Source organism: Phacochoerus africanus, chromosome 10 (genome assembly GCF_016906955.1).
Source record: "Phacochoerus africanus isolate WHEZ1 chromosome 10, ROS_Pafr_v1, whole genome shotgun sequence".
Taxonomy (NCBI): domain Eukaryota; kingdom Metazoa; phylum Chordata; class Mammalia; order Artiodactyla; family Suidae; genus Phacochoerus; species Phacochoerus africanus.
This window is the reverse complement of record NC_062553.1, coordinates 131,504,235-131,522,438: the sequence shown is the minus strand read 5'-3', so window position 1 is coordinate 131,522,438 and position 18,204 is coordinate 131,504,235. Positions and strand designations below refer to the sequence as shown.

At 40.7% G+C, this 18,204-nt stretch overlaps 1 protein-coding gene across 5 annotated transcripts in view; it reads left to right on the top strand.

Annotated features, from left to right (window-relative positions):
• The first annotated feature begins 3,206 nt into the window (after nucleotides 1-3,206).
• Nucleotides 3,207-18,204, top strand: part of NUDT9 (nudix hydrolase 9) — a 28,862-nt gene continuing 13,864 nt past the window's right edge. The window contains exons 1-5 of one of the 5 annotated variants that reach the window (XM_047797965.1): nucleotides 3,303-3,554; nucleotides 4,910-4,966; nucleotides 8,987-9,226; nucleotides 11,733-11,828; nucleotides 17,670-17,756. In XM_047797965.1, the coding sequence (XP_047653921.1) occupies nucleotides 9,030-9,226; nucleotides 11,733-11,828; nucleotides 17,670-17,756 (380 nt within the window). In that variant the 5' untranslated portion in view covers nucleotides 3,303-3,554; nucleotides 4,910-4,966; nucleotides 8,987-9,029. Of the gene's footprint in view, nucleotides 3,570-4,480; nucleotides 4,544-4,909; nucleotides 4,975-8,986; nucleotides 9,227-11,732; nucleotides 11,829-17,669; nucleotides 17,757-18,204 lie in introns of those variants that run through there. The other 4 variants (XM_047797964.1, XM_047797966.1, XM_047797963.1 and 1 more) reach the window with 4 other exon arrangements.

Sequence of the window (18,204 nt, the reverse complement as noted above, 5' to 3'; positions counted from 1 at the left end):
CCTATGAGGTCTTTTCTGTTTCTCCTATTCTTTGGTCAGAGGTTTTGTGGCTCATCTTCTCCTTAATGACTAATTTGTCAGCTGAACTACTTTGCATAAGGTGAATCTTTTTAAGAGAGCCTGCCTAATACATTTCCACTGTTAAAAAAAAAGGAACGGGTCCAAAGTGGAGTCACTTATGCTAAGCCCCAGGTAAGCAGATCAAAACATTTTGGCTTGTATGGCCTCACTGTGTATTGGGCACATTGACTTGTGCTAACATTCTCCCAGAGGAAGGTGACATTGCCTGAATTCATCTTCTTTTCTTTTTGACTTCCTTGTTCCACTTTTCCTGTCTTTATTATTACCTTTTTTTCTTTTTATGGCCACAGCTGCAGCATATGGACGTTCCCAGGCTAGGGGTCAAATTGGAGCTGCATCTATGGCCTATGCAACAGCCAGGGCAACACCGGATTCTTAACACATGAGAGAGGCCAGGGATCAAATCTGCATCCTCACAGAGACAGCTCTGGGTTCTCAACCCACTGAGCCACAACAGGAACTGCCTTTCTGCCTTTGAAAACCTTCCCTTTGTACAGCTCCTTAGAGATGGGATGCTGCCTGATTTACACATCATTTAATACAGCCAATCAGATCTTCAAAACTCACTCAGTTAAGGGCCATATCCGTGGTATATGAAGTTCCCAGGCTAGGGATCAAATTGGAGCTGTAGTTGCCAGCCTACACCACAGCCACAGCAATGCAGGATCCAAGCCATGTCTGCAACCTACACGCAGTTCATGGCAACGCCAGATCATTAACCCCTGAGTGAGGCCAGGGATTGAACCTGCATCCTACTAGTCAGATTTGTTGCCACTGAGCCACAATGGGAACTCCTGAATTTTTCTAAAATACCAGTTGAAGCAGAGGTGTCTTAACATTAATGGCTGTCAACAGTATTAAGAGCAAAGTTTATCTGACTTTAGGAAGCCAAGTCCAGATATTTCATTTTTTAAAAGGCAAGCACATTTTGGAGTTCCTGTCGTGGCTCAGTGGTTAACAAATCTGACTAGGAACCATGAGGTTGTGAGTTTGATCCCTGGCCTTGCTCAGTGGGTTAAAGATCCGGTGTTGCCGTGAGCTGTGGTGTAGGTCGCAGACACGGCTGGGATCTGTCGTTGCTGTGGCTGTGGCGTAGGCCAGCAGCTGTAGCTCCAATTCGACTCCTAGCCTGGGAACCTCCATATGCAGCCAGTGCAGCCCTAGAAAAGGCAAAAAGATTAAAAAAAAAAAAAAGGCAAACGCATTTTAATAACAGTACTTTGCTGCTTGGGTGAACTGTTAAACAAACCTGTACAATAAAGTGACAAGGATATTTTTTGTTCAGTAATACTACAGTATGAAATGAGCTACACTTCCCTAAAACAGAAAGGAAGTGGGCTGGAGTGTGCTGAGGGGAAGGCACTACAGAGGGGTACGTGATCCATGTGACCAGGCCATCTGGATTTGTTAACTGGCAATCGTTAGAGGAGAAACACAAACTTCTATCTTTGTGAAGGGAGGCAGTAGTGCAGGTGGAAGAAAGGCACCCTCTGAAGTTAGGTCCTCATCCTCCCACAAGGACTAGGAGCTAGCAGTTATCTCCCTCAATATTTGCATTTTAAAGAGAGGGGCTCTCAGGTTCTTAAGGAAACAGTTCTGGGTGTGGTAGACTTATATCCACAAAGGTCAAAGATTTTATAAATGCAAGCTTTCTGAAAAAAACAAAAACAAAAGCTGCTCCATGAGAGGGGTCTAGGGTCTGTCTGCTGATCCAGTTTTGCTGGAACGAACAGTAAATTCTTCTGGCAGTGTTGAGCTTTTCTAGACAGGTATTATAAAGGGCTGGGGATGGTGCTGGGATCATCCTAGGGACAAGGCCTTAAGCTGCTAGAAGCCATAATGGGGTGGTGAAATAAAATTTATATTTTAGGGCAGGACAAGAAAAAAATTCAACATAAAAATTTCTGTTTGTCTGGGCCCCCCACCCCACCAGCAATGTGCAGTGTGCGTCTGCATTACACATTAAGGAGAACGTCTCAAAGATGGGAGTGCCTACTCAACTGTAAAGATCAATTTTTTTTTCTTCTGTTTTTCTGACGCTAGTAACTTCTTAAAAAAAACATGGGGGGGGTGGTCATAGGGACTCCACGCTCACTTATCAAGTGCTTACCTGGACTATGTATCCTTGGTGAACTTTATGTAAAGTATCAGTATGTCATTTTGATGTATAATCCTTTGACTCAAAAATGTACATGACCATGCCTTTGACTTCTAACAGAACAGTCCTCAGAGCTTTCTGAGGCTCTGCTTCCTGTGTTACAATCCGGAACTTGGCTCAAATAAAATCCCCCTTTTTCTTCTTGATAGTTAACTGAATTTTCTTGGGCAAGTTTGGTCGAGTCTTAATGCAGAGGTTCAGATGGGTCCTTCACATGCCAAGAGCTTTACAGTCTTCAGAACAGTTATTAAAGTTTGATAAATCTACCTTTTAAGATGCTCAAAAGTTTTATGTCTGTGTCAACAGTGGATTGTGTATTTAATGGTTAAATACGTGCACATTAATAAGATAATGACTATCGAACATGAAAAACATTATCAGCTGTTTTGGACACTCCTGATTTCCAGTGTCCAGTTTGCAGTGTGAATAATTCCTTCCTATCTCGGGGGTGGCCCTCTGTTCCTCCTGCAGGATATGTGCCTATTTCACAGCTGGCTTCCTCTTCGGAGGTTTGCCAGGGCCACACAGGTAAGGCCTTTTGAAATGTACCCACTGCAGTGAACAACCTGGTAAACAGGGAAGAGAAAAGCCTCACATACGGGACTGCAAGTCTCTTGCCTACTTTCTCTCCCTGTCATCACTTATAATAAATTCAGCTACGACTAAGACAAGCGGGATTCACGTCTAGGCCAGCTGCCTGGAACCCGGTCCGGCCTAAAAACCAGGGCCTCGTTGGAGGTTTACAGACACACTTCTCTCAATGCCCTTACTTTCTTCCCCCTTCCAGCTCCTCGTCTTCTTTCACTTTCCCCTTTCTCTCCCGCTTTCTCCGCCGCCGACGGGCCCCTCAGGACGCCGGAGCCCAACCCGCACGTCCAGAAGGCTCGCGTTACCAAGCCAGCCGTGTCTTTGCTTTGCGGCGGGGTCGTAAAGTGCCGTCACGCACCGCGGCCCCAGGAGCCGTTTCCCCGTGGTGGGGGCTGGGCGCAAGGGCGGCGCTTGAGGGTCTTGCGAGTCCGCCCTTCCGGTAGGGCTTCCGGGCCCTGGGTGTGGATGAGACGTAGCCACGCCCTCTCCAGAACGGGAAGGCGGCCGGGTCCTAGTGCCCGCTGGACACGGAGGGCCTGGGCTCGGGACTGAGGGGCGGGCGGAGGCTGCGGCCCAACGAAGAGCGGATCTCGCTCCGCGCTTTTTCCCGCGGGCCGCTGATGGCCGGACGCGTCCTGGGGAAGACGTTAGCCACCGTGTCTCTCTCTGTGGCCTTGGCCTCTGTGACTCTCAAGTCCTTGGGCTGTTGCAGCATCTCGACGTGCAGGTATTCGCTCTTAAGGTGCTGGCTCCTTCTTCCGAGCCCGTGGGTTGTGGGCGGGAACCAACGCTTGGTGGGGTGGTTTCAGTAGGCTTCGCCTGCGTCAGGGGTTTTTATGGCCGTATATACATTTTTAAATTTTTTAATTAATTAATTAATTTATTTATTTAGTCGTGGTGGCAGCATGTGGAAGTTCCCAGGCCAGGGATGGAACCCGAAATGACGGCTGGGACCTGAGCAGGGCGAGATCCTTAACTGTTAGACCACCAGCAAACTCCATCCACACATTTTTTAAAAGGCTCTAAAATGTCTTACCTGCCTTTTGAGAAAAACAAGCAGTGATATCTTTTCTTATGCTACAAGAAATTTGCCGTCCTCCATGAGTCACTAACACTATTTTCTCCAGAAAATTTAAATAGCTCTGGTTTGGGTGTGGTGGTGTCCCGTGGCTTTTTTTTTTTTTCCCCCAGTTAATTCTTAAAGTATTATTAAAATTAGTACATTTATGTAGTTTAAAAACGTGAACAGTATAAACGCTGTAAAGTGAAAAATATGAGTCATTTTTCTACATTTCAGTGTAGATAATAGATTTATTATATACTTCTTTAAAAATTTGCTTTAAAATTTAAAATTTGCTTTTAAAAAATTTGCTTTAAATCTAGGGATTTGTGGTATCCCACACTGCCTCCTCCTTTTATTCCTCTCTCCTTTTGGTTTCTAAACATGATGCCCTAGGTACCATGCCCATGCTAGGCACAGAGTAATAAACAGGTTTTATGAGGCTGCCTCTAGGAGTGTGTGTACTTAATTTTTTTTTGCTTGGCACAGCAGTTTTACTTTCGCACAAGGAAGTTTTCTTCTACCCCCCCCCTTCCCGCCCCCCCTTCCCCAGCAGGCCATTCTTTTGTCCTGTCCTTTTTTCCCTGAAACTCCAGTGTAGCTTTTGGATTTTCTGGATGGAGCCGCTGTTGCTCTTTCTCTCTAATTTTCCATTGGTTTGTCTTTTGCTATGATGCTCTTAGTGATTTTCTTCAAATTTATCTTCTAGGTTATTCATTTAGACTTCAGTCCTGGGCAGTTAGTCATCTCTTCTTCTGAATTGTAAATTTTGACAAGAACTTCTTTTCCCTAACTGCTCTCTTTAATAGCATCCTTTTCTTGTTTTATGGCTGTAAGAAGTCTTTTGAATCTATAAAAATGATAATGAGCATAAAAATTCATCTTCTCTTTCCTGAATTGCCTGTTTTGCGTCAGTGGTTCTGTTTCTTTTTGGTAGTTTTTCCTTCTGTTTTTTCTCAAACCTCTGGTGGATGCCAGTTATTGATATTTTGATAATTAATGGGCATATTCTCTCTAAACAGGAAGACTGAGTGAGTGTGGACTCCATGTACCAGTGGACATAGACAGGAAGGTTTCAGGTGAGCAGGTAGGTAGCAGGTGACAGGCTAAGAACCTCCCCCTTCCCCTTGCATTCGGGGCTGTATACCAGTGGGGCGCCTTCTCTGTTGAGCATGGCTGCTTTCACTTTACTTCCTCAGTGAATCGTAGAGGTGTCAAACCTGGGTTCCTGCTGTTTTCTCTAATACCAGGGTTCACAATAGAGACCGTGGTCCTTCCTTAGTCCGCTAACAACTTTTGCCGAATTTTTGTTTGGAGGGTGGGAGGGGAAGGGAGAAGAACTGATTTCCATGGTTACCGTCCTGCCGCCCACTCCGGACATTTGGGCCCACCTCCTTCAAGCTTGAAACCTCTTCCGCCTCCTCTTGTGGGAAGGGCATCCTCCCTCACCCCTTTGTGCATATTCTCAAATCTAATTGGTTCTGCTTTGCTTTTTTAGGTCAATATGATTCTGCCTACTTTTTATATTCCTGAAGTTAGTTAAACTCTCTCAGTCACTGGCAGTGTCCTAGTCTCTTCTGCTACAGATTTTGTTGCCTTCTTATACAACTTTATTTCTTTTCAGTGGGGTTTGGGAAGGGAAGCGATAAACATGTAAGCCCTCTGGAAGTCACTGATGTGATTTTTGATAGGTACCACTGGAACAGTGTAAAACTGCTTGGCAGTTTTTTTTTTTTTTTTATAATGCTGGGAACCCTAGGTGAAGTGAGGTATCTAAAACCAGTCTTAATGGCATGGAAGAAAAAGCCCAAAGTTAAGCCTGTAACAAGTCTGTATTGAGTATCTGGTATCTTAGGTGGCAAGCACCCTGGAAGAGACAAATTTATCATCCAGAATTTTACCACATTTTAATAATTTGGGCAAAACCAGGAAGTTACAGTTTTGCAGTGGGTTTTATGGTTTGACTAGAAAGTTGCAAATGCCTATTTTTTAGAAAAAAAAATGGTCAGAATATAAAAATATACTAGATTTTCCAAAACCTATCAGCAACATGTGTGGAAAATGGCATATATTTTATTTCTATGAATACATATAAACATATGTGTAAGCTAAAAATGAAGTCAGAGTAGTAGAGCATAATTGTAAGAGCCTGGGATTTGGACCCAGCTTGCCTAGGACTGGATCCTGATTCTGCTGTCAGTTGTGTGACCTTGGTAAACTTTAACCCCTGGGCCTTAGTGGTCTTTTTTTTCTTTTTTTTCTGAAATAAGGATGATAATACGTAACCTTAGAGTTGTGAGGAGCAAATGAGTTAATACATTACAGCACAAAACAGTACCTTGCATGTAGCATGCAATATTTACATTTAGCTATCTTGGGTATTATTATAAATTTATTTATTTCAAAGTAGCATATCAGATTGCATTTCTTCAAATTTGTTTTAGCAACTGGTTTTTGTTTTGTGAACTGGCAGTGGCATTTTATTAATGACCAATTCCCACTTGCTTGGTTAAATATATTTTTTGTACCTATTCAGCAATGCAATAAAAGAACCGAGGCTGGGTTTCCCGTATGGCCCAGCAGATTAAGTATCCCATGTTGTCACTGCAGTGGCTTGGATCACTGCTGTGACATAGGTTGGATCCCCGGCTTAGGAGCTTCTGCATGCTGCAGGTGCTGCCAAAAAAAAAAAAAAAAAAAAATGGAGTTCCTATTGTGCTCGGCAGGTTAAGAACCCAACGTAGTGTCCATGAGGATGCAGGTTTGCTGCCTGGCCTCACTCAGTAGGTTAAGGATCTGGTGTCATCACAAGCTGCAGTGTAGGTCATTGTGTATTCTTGCCTTTGTTATAGGTTAATTGCCCACATCAGTGTGGCATCATTTCTGGGTTCTCTTTTCTGTTCCATTTATCTTTTGTTGTTTCTAGTCTCTATTTCATTTATTTCTGCTCTGATCTTTATTATTTCTTTCCTGCTACTAACTTTGGGTTTTGTTTGTTCTTCATTTTCTGTAGTTCCTTTAGGTGTAAAGTTAGGTTGTTTATTTGAGATTTTCTTATTTCTTGAGGTAGGCTTCTATCACTGTGAACTCCCCTCTTAGAATGTGGGTCCCTTAATTGTTCTGAAGTTGAGTGAAAGTAAAGTTGTTTATTTTTAATTGTTTTTCTTTTTAGGGCCACACTTTTAGTATATGAAATTTCCTGGGCTAGGGGTCAAATTGGACCTGCGGCTGCCAGCCTACATTACAGCCACAGGAACACCAGATCTGAGCTGTGTCTGGGACCTACACCACAGCTCATGTCAACACTGCATCCTTAACCCACTGAGCGAGGCCAGGGATTGAACCCGCAACCTCATGCTTCCTGAGTCGGATTTGTTTCTGTTGAGCCACGGCAAGAGCTCCTGTTCATACATACAGTCTTCTGATGAGTCCTGTGATCACCTTTATAATCATTACCTTCAACTCTCTTTTGGATTGGTTACTTGTCTCCACTTCACTTAATTCTTCTTCTGGGGTTTTGTTCCTTCATTTGGAATATATTCCTCGGTCATCTCATTCTGTCTAATTTATTGTTTTTACTTCTATGTATTTGATAGGTAGGTTCCATTTCCTGACCTTGGAGAAGTGCCTTTTCTATGCATCCTAGTAGCGTGCTACTGTCTGGTCACTAGAGCTGTATGCTCCACGGGTGCCACCTATACAGACTGTGTGGTCCTTCTTTTGTGGCAGGCTGACTGCTGTGGGCAGTGTGATACATGTGACTGGCCTCCATCAATTAGTTGCCAGGCTTTGCCTTGTGCAGAAGCTGCCTGGGCACTGGTGGGCAGGGCTGGGTCACAGGGTAGCTGGGGAATCCCAGGACTAGTGTTGGCCCACTGGTAGGTGGACCTGGGTTCTGGGTTGGGTGATTGTGGGTCTAGTGTTCTGGCTAGTGTTGGTCTCCTGATGGATGGAGTTGGTGCCAAGGGATCCCAGGGCTGGCACCTGCCCCCTGGTGTGTGGGGCCAGATCTTGGGCCTTCTGGTGGACAGGATTGATTCGCCAGCAGCTGTGGCCTCAGCCTTAAGACTGTTGGCCTGCTGGTGGACCCAGCTATCTGTTTGGCCCGTGACCTCCCAGTGTTGTTGCTGAGAGGCTTTTGGTGGGTCCAGGTCCAGCTGCTGATAAGCTAGAGGGAAGTTCGAGTGATGCTTGCGAGCACCAATGTCCTTGTGGTGGAATGAGCTCCCCAAAGTGGTTGCCCCCGGTATCTATGCCCCAAGGGTGAGTCCCAGCTGCCTCCTGCCTCTCTAAGATGCTGTCCAGGATGAGCAGGTGGGTCTGACCCAGGCTTCTTTCAAATTACTGTTTCTGCCCTGAGTCCCAGAGTGGGTGAGAGTGGAGCTCTCCTGAAAATAAGCCACACTGGCCTTTACACCCAAGTGTTCTGTAGGCTCACCTCAGTGTAGGACCCCCGAGCTGGGGAGCCATGGTGGCGCTTGAACACCTCACTCTTTGGGGAGAACCTCTGCGGTTGTAATTATCCTCCTGTTTGTGGGTTGCCCACCCAGGGTCCGGGTCTTCACTGTACCACGTCTCTATGCCTCTTCCCCGACCTACTGTGGTTCCTTTGTCTTTAGTTGGAGGTTGTCTCTGTTAGTCTTCGGGTCTTTCGCGTCAGTGGTTGCTCTGTAGATGGCTGTAATCTTCATGTGCCTGTGGGAGGAGAGAAGCTCAGGGTCTTCCTGCTCTGCCATCTTGGTCACACCCCTACTTTCATAATTTTAAATTAAAAATTTTTTTATCTTTGGCCACCCCAAGGCATATGGAATTCCTGGGCCAGGGATTAAACCTGCATCCTGGCATTACAGAGACACTGCTAATCCCGTTGTGCCACAGTGGGAACCCATTGCCCCAGTGTTCAGAACTCCGAGATTTAGCACTATTTTAAAAACTTTTTATTTGAAAATAGTTTCTCATAGTTATTGGATCTCTGTCCTAATATGCATTAAATTTGAATTTTCTGATTCTTAAGTCTTTGAAATTGAAAAGTATATTTTGGGGTCTTTGAGTTAGGTTAATTTAATTAATTTTTTTGTACTTTTTTTTTTTCCTTCCAGAAACTCGTTTTTATCCTGTGGGTTTCATCTTTGCTCCAACACGATGTCTGGCTCTAATGGCACCAAAGAGAATTCCCACAACAAGGCTAGGACATCTCCTTACCCAGGCTCAAAAGTTCACCGCAGCCAGGTTCCTAATGAGAAGGTAGGCTGGCTTGTCGAGTGGCAAGATTATAATCCTGTGGAATACACTGCAGTCTCTGTCTTGGCTGGACCTAGATGGGCAGATCCTCAGATCAGGTGAGCAAATTAGCCAGCGTTAGCTGGGTGTACGACTTTTGGAGAAGATAATGGTTGTATTTGTGAATTGTCATTTGGCAGCTGAAAAATTTTTTATCTAGGGCTTGATTTGATTATAACTCATTTTCCGCATTGGTTTGAATTCTTGCCAGTTCATGTTAGTTTATTCTTTGGGGGGTTTTATGATGATCCTTCCGAATAGGTAAATCTATTTTGTTGTGGAGTTTTTAATCTTATGACATGACAAGTCGTGGTTTCTGTTTTCATTTGCTCTGTTGGGGTTACCACCAATACCTTTTGTTAATATTTTCCAAAATATCTAGACTTGTATTTGAAGTAGAAAATATTTTCAAAAAGCTTTTTCCAGATTACTAAGAACAGGATGATGATAAAATTATGCTAGTGTGAAAAAAAAAATAGGAAAGGGATAAAGGAGAGAGGAAAGAGGAAAACAAAAAACTCAAACAAAAATGCTTTAATTAAATGCATTGAAGTGCTATGTTAGTTCACGTTTTTATATTTATGTTCCTTTTGATATACATAATGATAGAGTTCTAAAATGTGCTATGAACTAGGCCCCGTACTAAATGTTTTATAAGCATTATTTTATTTTATTCTATTCTGGAAGGCAGACAGGGTTGTGATTTCTATTTCGTAGAAAAACAGAGAAAATGGAAGCACAGAAAGTTTGTCCTTTGTGTATGGTCGTGAAGCTAGTAGAGGGTGTAGCTTGGACTTGAACTCAATCTGACTTCAGAAATCTTGCTTTTAACTACTCTGTTAAACTCCAGTCCTGTTTATGGAACATTTTATCAGTTTGATTTAATGATCTGTTAATTGTAAATGATAGTCCTCTCAAGACATTATTTTGTCAGTTAAATAAAACATTTTGCTGGTTGGATTCATCCAGTGTTTGTTGATTAGACTGTTAAACTTTACCAAGTCACTTAGTACTGTGGCTTGAGTTTGACCCACAGTTTCCTTATTTAATCCAAAGATATGTTTGTGAAAGTACCTGGATTATTAATTAATCATGAAGCTAACTTGTGGAGCAATAATTACCTTTAACTGAGTTCCATTTCCCTCATTTTACATATTTACACATGTATCGCACATACACATTATGCACAAATTAAAATTAATGATGTTGGCAGGGGTGCTGTACAGTATAAATAGAGGAGGCTCGAGTACATTTTCTTACTGTTCAGTTTATTTTAAAGTTAAGTTTGTATCACTATGTAAGTAAACCTTTATTACTGATGTGCTTCCACCATAACTAGATTCATATGTTTTTTAATGATAAATTTCTGGACTCTCAAGAGCATCGTAACTCTGGTTTTATAACATCATGATTGTTACCATGTAATTTTTATTTGTGTGTTTGATGGAAGAGTGATTACAAGTCTTGAGAGAATAGATCATTCAAATGGGAAATTATTTCCAAAGTAGCACAAATATTTCTATGCTCACTTGTTGGAATTAAGCAAGAAAAAAAGGAAACTCATGTCAGAACTGCCTATGAACTATCCACTGTCAGTGCTGTTATGTCAGTGATTTCATAATACCGAGGAAAGTAGTTTGTTTATATATTTTTAAAAATGTTTTTATTGTGGTATGACATAAATGCAGTAAAGTGCACATTTCTTAAGTGTGCACGTGTAGCTTAGTAAGATTTTATACTTATACAACTCTGTAACCCAGAGCTATATATATTCAGATCCAGATCTAGAACATGTCTAGCATATTATATCTCTTTTTTTAGGGCCGCACCCATGGTATATGGAAGTTCCCAGGCTAGGGGTCTAACTGCAGCTGTTGCCGCTAGCCTACGCCAGAGCCACAGCAACGCCAGATCTGAACCGCGTCTGCGACCCACACCACAGCTCACGGCAAGGCCGGATGCTTAACCCACTGACCGAGGCCGGGGATCAAACCTCCATCCTCATGGTTCCTAGTTAGATTCGTTTCTGTGCCACAACGGGAACTCCATATTATATCTATTTTAATCTATATCATGATCATTATTAAGTTTGTGGGTGAATTCATGTTTTGTGGATTTACTTTGATAAAAATATTAACCAGTATACATTTGAAGAAATTAAAATTACTTTGAGACAGTAGAATTGACGAAATATCAGAAGGAATCTTATTTTTAGAACAGTGTAGGAACGAGTAATTTCTATATTGTGCCCACAGACAGTTCTCTTTACTACCATGTAGACATTTTTTGTAGCATGCGGGAGGAGCTCCAGTTATCTCTGCCATTAGTCTTTTCCCGGAGAGGTTATAACACACATCTTTGTCTTATAAGGTGTTTTGGTTAAACACTTTTTTTTTTTTCCCGGAAACTATTTTGAAGGATTAAGATGGATTTGTAAATGAAAACTAAATTTGTACCTAAAAATTAATTTCAAAGATACTGCCTATTATAAATAACTGGCATTTATTAAGCTGTTGATAGTATTGGGTCATTATTTCTTATTTTGCATTGATGTTCTCATTACAGTGAAAGCAACTTTTCTCCCAAGTTTAATGAAAAAGATGGACATATTGAGAGAAAGAGCCAAAATGGCCTATATGAGGTTGAAAATGGAAGACCTCGGTAGGTACTGGGAATGGAATATCTTATAGTAGTGGGTCTTTTAAAAGGTAGAAAATAACTGTTGATGAATATTTAATTAACAATCAAGGTAAAAAGAAAAAAGGGAATTTTATTTGAACCAAACTGAGGATTGTAACTTGGGAGACAGACTCTCAGAAAGCTCTATGAACTGTTCCACCTGTTAAAAGTGTATTTATAGACATTTTTGAGACAAAAGATTGTACATCAGAATGACATATTGATATTTTACATAAAGTTCACCAAAGATACTTAGTCCAGGTAAGCCCGTACAAAGCAAGCAGCAGGTCACCGTGACCCCTTTCAGAGTTGGGAAAGAACGCTATCCCTTAAAGAATTATATTGCTAGTATCAGAATAATGGGGAAAAAATTAATCCTTACATTTGAGCAGGCAGTCCTGTCTTTGAGGAGGTTTGGTTAATGTGTAATGTAGATGCAGTTTGCTCATTAGAGAGGATGGGAGGAGACCCAGATGGACACAGAGAGAAAATATTAAAATTTTTAATATTGTATTATTTATAATATTTAATTTAATTTCAATTTTCTTGTCCTGCCTTAAAACATAAGTTTTATATCATCAATATAATTAACATGTATTGTGTGCTTATATATGCAAGGCATTGTATGAAAGAATTTATGCATGTGATCTAATAAAATCATCACAATAATCCTGTGGGTGGATATTTTTTGTTCCATTTCCAGAAAAGGGAAGAGAATGTAAGCAGTTTACATACAATGAGTGAGGGGTGGGGACACGATTTGAATGCATCTTCTTGTAACTCCACTGTTGACCCTTGAATAGCACAGGGCTTGAACTGTACAGATTCACTTATTTTTTTTTTTTATTACTCAGTGTATTACTTTTATAGTTGTACAATGATCATCACAATCCAATTTTATAGGATTTCCATCCCACAACCCCAGCGTATCCTGCCGCACCCTGAACTGTCTCCTTTGGAAACCATAAGTTTTTCAAAGTCCGTGAGTCAGTATCTGTACTGTAAAGAAGTTCATTGTGTCCTTTTTTCAGGCTCCACATGTCAGTGAAAGCATTTGATGTTGACCTCTCATTGTCTGACTGACTTCACTTAGCATAATCATTTCTAGGTCTATCCATGTTGCTAAAAATGCCAGTATTTCCTTCCTTTTAATGGCCGAGTAATATTCCATTGTGTGTATGTACCACATCTTCTGGATCCACTCCTCTGTTGATGGACATTTAGGTTGTTTCCACATCTTGGCTACTGCAAATAGTGCTGCAATGAACATTGGAGTGCTTGTGTCTTTTCGAGTCATGGTCTTCTCTGAATAGATGCCCAGGAGTGGGATTGCTGGATCAAACGGTACTATTTTTAGTTTTCTGAGGTGTCTCCATACTGTTTTCCACAGTGGTTGCACCAATTTACAATCCCACCAACAGTGTACTAGGGTTCCTTTTTCTCCACACCCTCTCCAGCACTGACTGTTTGTAGACTTTTGATGATGGCCATTCTGGCTGCTGTAAGCTGGTATCTCATAGTGGTTTTGATGTGCATTTCTCTGATAATGAGTGGTGTTGAACATCTTTTCATGTGTTTTTTTGGCCATCCATATGTCTTCTTTGGAGAATCGTCTATTTAGATTTTTTTGTTGGGGTTGTTTGTTTTTCTGGTATTGAGCTGTAGGAGATGTTTATAAATTTCAGAGATTAATCCCTTGTCAGTGATTCATTTGCAAAGACGTTCTCCCATTCTGTGGGTTGTCTTTTTGTTTTGTTTAAGGTTTCCTTTGCTGTCCAGAAACTTTTAAGTTTAATTAAGTCCCATTTGTTTATTTTTACTATCTTTACTCTAAGAGGTGGATCTGAGAAGACGTTGCTGTCGTTTATGTCAGAGAGTGTTTGGCCTATGTTTTCCTCTAAGAGTTTTATAGTGTCTGGTTTTATGTCTAGGTCTTTAATCCATTTGGAGTTTATTTTTGTGTATGGGGTTAGGGAGTGTTCTAATTTCATTCTTTTCCATGTGGCTGTCCAGTTTTCCCAGCACTACTTTTTGAAGTGGCTGTCTTTTCTCCATTGTATATTCTTGCCTCCTTTGTTATAGATGAGTTGGCTGTAGGTGCGTGGGTTTAATTCTGGGCTTTCTATCCTGTTCCACTGATCTATGTGTCTGTCTTTGTGCCAGTACCATACGGTTTTGGCAGAATCGTCTATTTAGATTTTGGAGAATCGTCTATTTAGATTCTGCATTGTAGTATAGTCTGAAGTCAGGGAGCCAGATTCCCCCAGCTCCATTTTTCTTTTTCAGGATGGTTTTGGCTATTCTGGGTCTATTGTGCATCCAAACAAACTTTAAAATATTTTGTTTGAGTTCTGTGAAAAATGTCCTTGGTAATTTGATAGGGATTGCATTGAATCTGTAGATTGCCTTGGGTGGTACAGTCATTTTGATAATATTGCCTCTTCCAATCCAAGAGCATGGGATGTCTTTCCATCTATTTGTGTCATCTTTGATTTCTTTCATCAGTGTCTTGTAGTTTTCAGAGTACAGGTCTTTTGACTCTTTAGGTAGGTTTACTCCTAGGTATTTGATTCTTTGGGGTGTGATGGTAAACAGTACTGCTTCCCTGATTTCTCTTTCTGATCTTTCATTGTTAGTGTATAGAAATGACATCGATTTCTGTGTATTAATTTTGTATCCTGCGACTTTGCCAAATTCATGGATGAGCTCTAACAGTTTTCTGGTAGAGTCTTTAGGGTTCTCTAGGTATAGTATCATGTCATCTGCAAAGAGGGATAGTTTTACTTCTTCCTTTCCCGTTTGGATTCCTTTTATTTCTTTTACTTCTCTGATTGCCATGGCTAGGGCTTCCAAGACTATGCTGAAGAGTAGTGGCGAGAGGGGCATCCTTGTCTTGTTCCTGATCTCAGTGGGAATTCTTTCAGCTTTTCGCCATTGAGAATGATGTTATCTGTGGGTTTGTCATATATGGCCTTTATTATGTTGAGGTAGGTTCCCTCTATGCCCACTTTCTGAAGGTTTTTTTTTTTTTTGCCGTTTCTGGGGCCGCTCATGTGGCATATGTAGGTTCCCAGGCTGGGGGTCGAATCGGAGCTGTAGCCGCTGGTGTACGCCAGAGCCACAGCAACATGGGATCCGAGCCGCGTCTGCAACCTACACCACAGCTCACGGCAACGCCCAATCCTTAACCCACTGAGCAAGGGCAGGGACCGAACCGGCAACCTCAAGGTTCCTAGTCAGATTCGTTAACCACTGAGTCACTACAGGAACTCCTTTCGGAAGGGTTTTTATCAGAAATGGGTGTTGGATTTTGTCAGAGGCTTTTTCTGCATCTATGGAGAGGATCATATGGTTTTTATTCTTCAGTTTATTAATGTGGTGTATCACACTGATTTGTAGATATTGAAGAATCCTTTCATCCCTGGGATAAATCCCACTTGATCATGATGTACAATCCTTGTAATTTATTGTTGGATGCAGTTTGCTAGTATTTTGTTGAGGATTTTTGCATCTATGTTCACCAGTGAAATTGGCCTGTAGTTTTCTTTTTTGTTGGTATCTTTGTCTGGTCTGGGTATCAGGGTGACGGTGGCCTCATAGAATGAGTTTGGGAGTGTCCCTTCCTCTGCGATTTTTTGGAATAGTTTCAGAAGGATAGGAGTTAGCTCTTCTCTAAATGTTCAGACACACTTATGCATAGATTTTTTTCAGTAGTAACTATCACAGCACTATACCGTTCCAGTTTGGTCACATCCCTGGATATGGAACCGTGGATACAGAGTGCTGACTGTGAGTTTAAATGGGAGTGTTGTTCAAGGGTCAGTTCTAATTAAATCAACTAACAGAGAAGGAAGGGGTTGAACCTTCTATTTCAGTAGTAATTTATAAAATGAAATAATACCTTAGAGTAAGAATTTATCCAAATATGTAAGAGTACAAACAAAAACAACCAAACAATTTAACATCAAATTTCTTATCATACCTTTAAAAAGGATTTTTCTGTACAACTCTGAAGTTTTCCATTTTCCTTATGAAGGCATTATAAAAGGAAAAATGTAAAAATTAGCATGCCTCAAATAAAGCAAGAGAAGAATCAGAGATTTGGAAATCAGGCTTTTCTCCTAGTAAAAATGTTGCAGTTTGTATTCTTAGTTCTTCTAGAACAAAAGCATTGCTGTGTTCCTCTCACCTCCTACCTGGTCTTTAAGTTTTACTGGCATTCTTTCTTTGCTCCTAACTTACCTTTCTGTGTTATTGAATCTTATCAAGTCAAACTCTCCTTGCATTTAACTTATCCCTTAGATTCTTTTCTAGGTAAAATGTGTTAAAAGATAGGTACACATATAAAAGAATAGTCAGCAAAGGTAAGATAGCTGATTTTTTAGTCAAGATTCTCTTACTAATGGAAACCAACTCTGGATTGTCTGAGTAAAAAGTGAACTTTTCTCTAGGCTATAGGGTTATCTCCAGGAGCCCAAAGCAGAGATGCAGCTAATTTTAGGGGAGGGTGGAATGGAAATCCATTAGGACTGTCTCTCAGCCTCACATCTGTTTTTCTTTGTACGTTGCCTTCATTTTTCTTTTCTGCAAACAACTCTCTCTGCTGCTCAGGTAATAGGATAATCCATATGTCTTTTCCGCAACTTCCAGTTTATAAGTTATAGGCTTGGTCATCTGTAAAAACTAACATTTTCTCTCTTAATATTGGCTTTGATTATTTGTATTCAGGGCTGTCTGGTTACATGGAACAAAACATAGTTGCTGTCTACTCTGCGCCTCCTCCTGAATCTGAAAAGTTGAATTAGTGTCATCTGGTCAGGTGTCATGTCTTATTTTCCTGTTTTTATTTGCACGTCTTGCTGAAATGTTTCTAAGTCTAGTATAAAACAATATAAAAATTCATTCAACTGTAGTGACAGTCACAGGAAAGACCAGAATAAAAAGAGATGGTCGAAAGGGAGAATTTGACAAGTTGTTTATTTACTTTCACATACTGGGAGGACCAAAAATATAATATTAAATATAGGATTGTAGATTAGGGCATTTCATTTTCTGTAATGAACTTGAACGTTTAAGGAATATTGACTTAAGAGATAATGATTCATGTAGTCATTATCTCTAAGTCCTGCAGGCATGAGTGTTGCTGTGTTTATCTGACAGACTTTTTAACACTGGGTTGTGGCATTAGGTTAAGTAGTAGGCTGGCATTTTTATAAAATTTTTTAAATTGAATTTTGGTATATTTGAAATCTTGAAATATTAAATACTTCTACCTCATTATATGCTACGTAATATTTATTACTGATAGTAACAATCTAGACCCCACTGTGAAAAAAATGGATTTTAAAGTGTAACCCAGACCATTTGAATGGGTCAGGTTGTAGGGGAATGGAGTAGGAAAGAGGATGAGAAGAGAGTGAAGAGAAGTTTGGCTATCATGAGTGATAAAGCATCACTGTTGTAGAGATAGATGCAGTTAGGTACAAGGCATTTCATCCTTTCAGACTTGAGAGTCCAGTAAGGCTCTAGTTTGAATTCTGAAGTGTAGGTGAAAACCGAAGTTCTTATATTGTAGAACAACTTTGGAAATGAGATCCTCTTCCTGATTCAAGCCCAAAGCTTAAGAAATACACGAAAGACAAGTTAAACAACTCTCTAAGGAAGTATCTATTTTCAGTGACAAATATGTCATGGTGCTACTGGGTGCGTATGGAGATGCATTTTCCTTCAGTTACTCTTACTGCTTATTTTGGGCCAAATCAAGTTGGGTTAAAAAGGATGAGAACATTCAGTTGATTTTCATGTTTGTTTTTTTCTTTACAGAAATCCTGCAGGACGAACAGGACTGGTCGGTCGGGGGCTTTTGGGGCGATGGGGCCCCAATCATGCTGCAGATCCCATCATAACAAGGTAAGAACTAAAAACATATTTTAGTGGCAAGGAGTTAAGTAATTGGAAAAATATAGACTTTAACCATGTTTTTACATATACATGATATACATACAGATGTATGTATGTATATGTATGTGTTTATATATACAGTCATCCCACGGTATCCTGGGTCAACCCCTGTGCTCCAAGCAGATACCAAATTCTGTGGATGCTCAGGTCTTTTATATTGGGTAGTGTAGTTGGCCCTCCTTATCCATGGATTGTGCACCTGCGGGTATAGAGAGCTGACTGCATTTACACGTATATATGTGTGTATATATGTATACACACACACACACATGTGTATAAACTTTCATATGTATACATATGAAGTCTATAGTTTAAAGGGACTTTATGTAAAATTATAGTAATGCGACATAAGTATAAAGCTGTAGTTTATGTTGTGTGAATAGGTTAGGCATTATCT